We start from the raw sequence: 8,332 nt of genomic DNA, 5'->3' as shown, positions 1-8,332 counted from the left end.
ATTGAGGGAGGGGGAGGGAAAGGGGAGGCGGCTGGGGGGAAGAGACAGAAATCTTAAGAAAGAAAGAAAGAAAGAAAGAAAGAAAGAAAGAAAGAAAGGAAGGAAGGAAGGAAGGAAGGAAGGAAGGAAGGAAGGAAGGAAGGAAGAAAGAAAGAAAAATAAAACATGACAACGGACTTACTCTATTGACTACCTAGTGCCACTCCCCAGTGTCCTCCATGGTCATTAAGGACAAGGGGGTCAGGACTGTATTTGTCTTCTGCTATTGAAGCAGGGCCTGCCAGGCTCCAGAAGATGCTGTGGGTTAGGAAATCTGTAGGAAGACAAGCCTGCCTTGGCCTGAGCAACTGTGTAAGTTTATTCCATTTGATTCTTTGTCCATGTCTGGAGATCTATAACAGTTTAGATGAAAGACAGTTCTACCAAATGGTTAGCGCTTTCATTTGATGAAGTGAATTAAAGATGGGCATTGTTTTGTGATAATCCGTCTTCTGTTTTCTTTGGAGGAAACAGAGTGCTGCTGCTAGGAATCAACCCGACTCTCTGTTATGGAAAGTCTTTTAATACTTAAACACTTAAATGTCTTATTTCCAAAATCTATGAGCATTTTAGGGCTGCTTATCAGGTATAAATAAATTATACTTACAGTATAGGATCTTCCTGGATAACTGAGTCTGGTGTGGGATGTCCTTCTGTCTATGTGTTGCTTTTACTGGTTAATGAATAAAGAAATTGGCTTGCATACAGCAAGGTAAAACTTAGTTAGGTGGGGAAAATTAAACTGAATGCTGGGAGAAAGGAAATGAAGTCAGAGAGAAGCCATGGAGTTGCCACCAGAGACAGACATGTGAAACCTTGCAGGTAGGCCATAAACCTCATTGTAAAATATAAAAGATGGGTTAATTCTAGATTTAAGAGATAGCTAGAAATATGCTTTAGTAATTGAGCAAGCAGTGATTTGATTAATACAGTTTCTGTGCGGCTATTCGGGGAGTCTGGGAAGCTGGGAAATGAACAAGCAGCCTCCTACTACATGGGTCCAAGCTTGACTGTACTGGATTTTAACAGGTAAGATTTATACTTGTGAAAGGCAAAGAATAAAAAACTGCAATAGAAGCTTAACAGTAGAACTGACAATAGTGGAGAACACTTAATATATCTTAAAGCGGGGTTGGATTACATATACAGTATTTTTGTAAGAGATTTAAAAGTACATACCATTTAAAAATGAGACTTATTGCTTTTTTAGTCTTGAACGATATATAATGAAGAGACTATTAAAACATTTAACAGTAAGTATACATACATTTACACACAGTTGAATTTAAGTTGTATACACATACACACAGCTAAAGCTAACTTATGTTCATACATAAAGTTAACTCAAAAGTCACATGCTGGATAGAAACTTTCTAATCTGCCTGTTTGCTGATAGAAATTAGAAATCTCTCACTTTAGGTTGTTATTTAAGGGGTATGTAGGTCATTTGTTAGTGCAAAAGTGGTTAAGGTTAGAAATCTTTAAGTAAGGCAGAGGTTTTAGGGTCTGTAAAAGACACTCTGGGGGGAGGTTGGACAGATAGTTTTAGGTCTATTCCCCAAGTCTAGATTCAATAGCTATGTATCCAGGAATGTCTTTGAGATAGAGCAACAGTCGAGAGATATGTCAAGACCACCCTACGACTCATCAGCTCATGAAGGCCATTCTTAGCAGCCATTACTACAGTCCAGAAGCCAGATCTCAGTCCTCAGCCATGGGGAATAATCAGAGATGAATGTCAGCAAAAGTTGAGTTGGAGAAGGGGTCCTTACTATTTAGCCAGCGGGTGCAGCGATTGAGCTGCCACAGAAAGCTGGAAAGTGGTCCAAGTCCAGGATCCCTACAAGCCTTAGGCTACCTGCCCATGGGTGGAAGGGAACATGAAGAGATCCTGACCACGTCATACACTAATGTTACCACTTATAACTGGCAGGTGACCCTAGGGCCCGTATGAGGGGCAGTGGTTCCAAGAGGGAAAGAGGTGGACCACCCAAGGCTTTGGTGGGTCCCCTTGTAGGTGGGAGACCGCAGTGGGTGAGAGACAGACAGATAAACCATGAAGAGAGAGCTGGGGTATGGAGTCTATTTCGTGAGTTGTGGAGGGGGATGGGAAGGGAAGAAGAGAAAAGGGAGGAAGAAGGGAAGAAGGGAGAGAGACAGAAGCTGCCTCTCCAGAAGAAGGGCAGACAGAGAGAGAGCAGGCAGGAGATCTGCTTGCCTCGGTGGAAGGGTGGTGAGGTTGGGGGTGGGCAGATTTTGTCTCTTGAAGGGACAGGGTGTCCAGGTGACAGACCAGGCCAGCAGATTACACCACCCACTACTCTCTTCTCTTTTCAGCATCTTTCCCGCCCCTAATATACAAGGATCTTTGCATAGCACCCCCTTCTTAAGTTCTCTCTCTTCAGGTAGCATTGGTAGGTGACACTTAACTCTCAGCCAAGGTCAAGTCTCAACATTTCAAGCTGATACAAGCTGCTGGTCTGATTCTCCTAAGGTATACAAGAATCATTTGCTTCTGCTGGCTTTTGCCATTCACCAAATTCAATTCTATAGTCTGCCTCTTCAACTGCTTCTTATTTCTACCTCATCTAGCCATCAGTCTCTACCTGATCTAGTCACGTGTCACTCCCCTTCTACCGGTAATTGTCACTAGTTCCATCTGGGCCTATATATTGCAATATTCCTTGTCTGGCAAAAGACACTTTCTGCTAAATTCCACAGATTCCTTAAACCCTTTTTGGCCTTTGTGACCTTGTCCATCTTGTCTCTCAGCTCTATTCTGTAAGTCTCATTCTTCTCTGCATTATCCTGGGTTTCTCCTTTGCCTCTCAGCTCCCACATGGAGCTTAAAGAAACTCCCTCCATCGGAGTTCAACCTGTGACCCTTCCTTTCTTAGAAGATATTAAAACTTCACTCTGTTATTACAAGCAGCTTGGACTCAGTATATTTCAAAGGCCTAAATTGTCATGCTCAATTTTCCTTTTTTTTCTTTCTTTATTTTACATACCAGCCACAATTTCCCCTCCCACCTTGGCTCCTATTCCCTCCCCCTACTTCCCTTGTATTCCCCTATTAACTCATCCTCTATCTCCATTCAGATTTTGAAAGGCCTCCTATGGGAGTTAACAATGCATGGCATATCAATTTGAGCAAGACTAACCTCCTCCACTTGCATCAAGGCTAGGTGAGGTATCCCACCATAAGGAATAGGTTCCAACAAGCCAGCTCAACATGCTCAATTTTAAGTGGTGACAACTTCTGCCACTGCACAAACAAATGATCTGAAAATCGTCTATAACTAAATTTACTTTTTCTTCCTAACTATACCTGTCCAGTGTAGTTCTTACTTACAGAGAAACTCCTACCTCTAACAGCCCATCCTAATAGACATAGAGAAATTGTTCTATATCAGGCTGCCAAAGGCCAGTTAATTTCTCCATAACTCCTTGTCCATCTCTTTTCCACTGCTTACCCCCATGACTGTTTTCTCTATTTTTGTATAATATCTGTCCTGAAAACAAAAATCATAAAAACAGGGTTTATGAAGAGACAAACAAACAGAAACAAAAAATACTTGTTTAATACAGTATTAAAACTGCACCTACATGTATTCGTACAATATACCTCATACTGTTAGTCAAACTCTGTAATATAAGAATCACATGGGTAGTATTCGTTTTAAAATGACATGAAGGTATCATGGAGAGAAACTAAATATCAGTGTGTCAGGACTGATATTCCTAATGAGAGCCTAAGAAAGGATACTGGTGAAAGCTTCAGTGAGTTCTGAGAGTCTAAGAAAGTATATAAATGTCTGAGGATACAAAAGCTTAAGAAATTTCTGAGGGTATGATTAAATATTTTAAGGCATGTAAATAAAATTTCTGAAAGTATATAAAAATGATTTATGATAATGAAAAATGTTTCAGATTTTTTCCATTTATGCTGTCTATTGTTCTTTTAATATTTCAAAGGATGAGGAAACCTATATTTAAGAGTTCTAACAGAGCACTAATGTGATGGGGTCTGAAGATTGCACACCCACAGGTTGCCAAAAGGAGATACTTCTCCCTATAACACGTAAATGTAGTTCTAAAAACTCCTGCCTTCTATGCTTGCTTTCTTTATATCAAACTAGAGATTACTATACACATTGGCCAGAGACTTATTGAGATTGCTCTTATTGGTCCTGTAGGAGACATGATGCTTATGCAGAATTTTTTTTGCAAAATGATCAATCTTATATATTCTAATTAATGGTCCATGGCATCCCAGCTGCCCATCAGGTATAATCAAAATACAATGGGTATACATCCTACTCTCTCAGACTCTTGGTATAGCATGGTAGGAGCTCCTCGATGGTCCTTGCATCCTTAATATCATCCCATTTAGATTATATTGAACTCACCTCCCTATAACACCATATCTTATTTGATACATTAACTTCCGTATAAATAATGTTCTGCTGCTTGTTTTGGGGAATACTTGTTGTGTGTCCCTCCTGGGTCACACTAAGTACCACCATTTGCACCTCCCCTATTGTCTTATTGGACTCTCCCTTCAGTTCTCATCAGCTGTTCTAAGACAAATATCACTACCATCCTTTATCTCTCTCACATCTCTCTTTTCGGTATCACAGACTACTTTAACTCCTCAGACACATTCTTTGTGGGAACACTGGATTACATAGATTTCAATGATACCTTAAGCCTTAGTACTACCACCCATTACCTATGCTCAAACATTCACAATGCCTTGATTCTTTGTGACATTCAAGTTTACTGATGTCTGCCTCCTGACTGGATTGGGACTTGTGCCTTGGTGTTCCTTTTTCCAAAACAAGGAAGTGGTATATGCTAAAGAACCCTGGATGATTCCCATCACTGGGTTTATAGTACCATGGTCTGACAGAGGAGTGGTACAGGTCATATCCTCTCGAGTAGTGCTGGGTATAACCACTGGCATTGCAACTGGAGGAGTGAGTGAAACTTACTACTTCTCTAGATATTTACCATTGGTTTTCCTATTAGTTCATCAAGGATCTCCAATGGGTGGGTCAGACCATCCTTATTTTACAGGGCCAAATAGAATCAATGTCCTCCATAAGTACTATAAACCTGGTGTGGATTTGATTCACTAACAGCAGAATAAGGTGGTTTTTTTTTTTTCTCTTCCTTGGGGAGGAATGTTGAATCTATGTCAACTAGTCAGGTATAGTCAAAGAAAAGATAAGACAGTTCCAGATGGATCTCCAAAAGCATAAGAAACAGCTCAATGCCTTTGGATAGCTCTCAATTTTGAAATGAATACTGCCATTTTAAACCCTCTTTCCTCTCCTTTTCTTAACCCTGTGTTATAAATTTCTTGTCTGTCTTCAACAACAGATTCAAAAGATTTCTAACCATCCTGTCATTCAGTTGATATTACAAAGTTATCAGTCTCTAGCTAGAGAGTCAGAGGTCGGAGACTCCTGATTATACACAGATGGTGAGGATCAAAGGACTTCACTGCCCCGTTAAGCAGGAAGTAGTCTAATGATAACATTGCCCCCTTTCTTGTTACCTGATTGCATATTAATAAAAAGGGAGGAATGTAAGGCCCTCAAGTCACATGAGTGGCCAGACCTCTCCCCTGAGGACTTCCAACTTCCAGATTCCACTCAGAGAACACTCGAACTGCCCTAATGGCTGGACCCTGACCTACCTTACAGAGAAAAAATTGCAATCTCTGGAAATGAAATCCCATCAATCTCCACTCTGAAAGGGTTCACTTGAAATTTCCATTCCCTCCACAAGAAATCTACATAATATCTGCCTTTTGCTCATCACTCTGACACTTTTCATCCACGGAGAGGCAACCACCCTCCTGTTTTTTTCCCTACCTTTTTGGTGAGGTGACTTGTGTGGTAAGACTTTGTGGTATTCCTTGGCTCCAAACTGTAGGATACCTTTCTATCCAGACTGTAATGCTTACACTAACAATCGTGTGAGGATGAGGCACAAAATCTAGTGAAACTGGTGAAGGGGGACCTGTATCTTATCATTGAGAACACTGATTTCCTTCTTGTTCATGTTGTTGTTGCTAGTGCAGCTCTTTCTTCTTCTTCTTCTTCTTCTTCTTCTTCTTCTTCTTCTTCTTCTTCTTCTTCTTCTTCTTCTTCTTTCTTCTTCTTCTTTCTTCTTCTTCTTTCTTCTTCTTCTTTCTTATTCTTCTTCTTATTCTTCCTCTTCCTCCTCCTCCTCCTTCTTCTATGTCTCCTCCTCTTCTGCCTCCACTAAAACTGATTTAAAATGATCCACTTACCTTAATATTCTTCAATATGATTCTAGCGGAGATGTTATTAAACAATATCTTAAGTACCACAGATTTATCAGTCTCTATTTTGCCCCTCTTCCCCCCAAAAAGCAGCTTCACAACAGGGTTTCAACGTCCTCCACAATAAATTTCACAATGCTCTCTTCCCCCAGTATAGGTTCCTATGATGTCATAGTGACACCATTTTAAAATCATATCCTACCATCTCCATGGTAGCTTGGAAGTCTCTCTCACTACACAGGGGTTAACTGGCTATAAAAATCCAGGAGGAATCGCAAATATAGTGTGATACACTTGGAAGCTAGAAGCACCATGTTCTCAACACACTCAAAATTAGCTGGAAGTCCAAACAACAGGGTAATTAAAACACAGGGAGAGCCCTGTGCTCAACATCTTGTATCCCATTGGACACTCCTTGACCTCTTCATACATTCTGTAGAATTATTGTGGGAAGATGGCAGTGTGTTCATCTGGATGGATGCAAGCAGACAGATCTGTGCTGGGGCTGCTTCTCGGACAGATCTCCATCGTGAGATCAACCTCATTAACCACTGAGCTTTCATACCTGGAGTCAGTACAGTGAAGATCCCAGCCTCAGAGACCAGGAGAGCAACAGCGCGATAGATGTCAGGAATTTGGTTATGTGGCATCACCTCCCATGCTGGGTGCCTTGCTCCCCCCCAAACTCTCTCGATGATCTCTCTGGCCACTGAAGTCTGTTTTCACTTTGAGAATTGTCACACTATAGGGGGCTCATGAGGCTCCACCCCCAATCTCTTCCCAAGGCTCATCCATGGATATTGTTGGGCTTCAGTTGACAACTGACTGCCTTTCCAGGTCCCTAAGACAGTCCTTGTCAAGCTCTGCCCCGAAGACAGTACATGGAGCTGAAAAGGCAGCCAGCCAGCCATCTTGTGCGGCTTAGATGAGGCTCTGAGGGCCCGTGGCTATCATGGAAAATTACCCTCTGCAGAAGGATAAGTGGACAGGGGAAGGACTCTGCAGCGTGGCACCTGGCGTTGTCCTTAACATCTTTCTCAGAGGAAGTCCTCCAGGAACTTGGCAGTGTCATCAGTCTGGAGTCCAAGCTGATAGAGGCCATCTGGGAAAGAAGGCTAGAGCCTGTTCAACGCCCATTACCTGACTCCGGGGCGGGCGTGTTTGCGCCTGCGTACCTCCCCACGTACCTACAGCATATGCTCACCCCTCAGAGGGTTACATCTTTGCGAAATCCTCCACGGATGCTCTCGGTCCCTGTCCTGTTCAACATATCCCGGCCCTGCAGGGGCCTCTGAGCTGCCAGGTAGCTGTGACAGTGGCTCGGCCTGGTGGTTACTGGGTGACCGCGTGCTCCTTGGAACCTGGCGGTGGTCCCCAGTTTTGTATCACAGAACTCTGGTCTCTTGGGTCACAAAGGCTTAGAGGTGGGGGAGGGGTGGCAGACAGCAGACGTCAAACCCCAGCCCCTCCCACAGCCTCCAGCCCCGCAAATTTCAATCTCCAACTCCCCAAATTCTCTGGATCCCACTCAAAACGTTATGAGGTGGCTTTTTGCAATGTTTCCATCGCCTCAACCTATCAGGAAGACCTTCACCCACAAGGTGCCCTGGAACCCAGACGTTTGCTGCTTCCTGAACTGAGCCAGGGACAGTCAAACCGTCAGGCTTTTCGCACAGGTTTTGTGGTTTTCCGGGAACTGCCTTTTTCAGGACTCCTCTGTGACAGCTCCCGCTTCCCTCCATGGTAAGTTCCTGATGTGCATCAACTCACACAGAAAACCTAAGTTTCTCTTATACCTGTTTAGATATATAGATTTTAGATAACTTTTTGAAAAATGTTTATTCCATTATATTCGATATAGGGTGTTAAACAAATGTTAAATTTATTATTAATGTATCAAATGTAGGGGACTGGAGAGATGGCTCAGGGGTAAAGAGCATATGCTATTTTTCCAGAGGACTTTGGTTTCATGCCCAG

General features: G+C 42.5%; 1 protein-coding gene across 1 annotated transcript in view; it reads left to right on the top strand.

Annotated features, from left to right (window-relative positions):
* Positions 1-8,102, top strand: part of LOC126495460 (vomeronasal type-1 receptor 4-like) — a 17,790-nt gene extending 9,688 nt beyond the window's left edge. The window contains exon 2 of the mRNA XM_050133042.1: positions 7,567-8,102. Within this exon, the coding sequence (XP_049988999.1) occupies positions 7,567-8,102 (536 nt within the window). The remainder of the gene's footprint in view (positions 1-7,566) is intronic.
* The last annotated feature ends 230 nt before the right edge of the window (positions 8,103-8,332 follow it).

This window comes from Alexandromys fortis, unplaced genomic scaffold (assembly GCF_014885135.2).
Source record: "Alexandromys fortis isolate MF-2015 unplaced genomic scaffold, M_Fortis_MF-2015_v1.1 scaffold_486, whole genome shotgun sequence".
NCBI classification, from domain to species: domain Eukaryota; kingdom Metazoa; phylum Chordata; class Mammalia; order Rodentia; family Cricetidae; genus Alexandromys; species Alexandromys fortis.
This window is presented reverse-complemented; position numbering and strand designations above follow the sequence as displayed.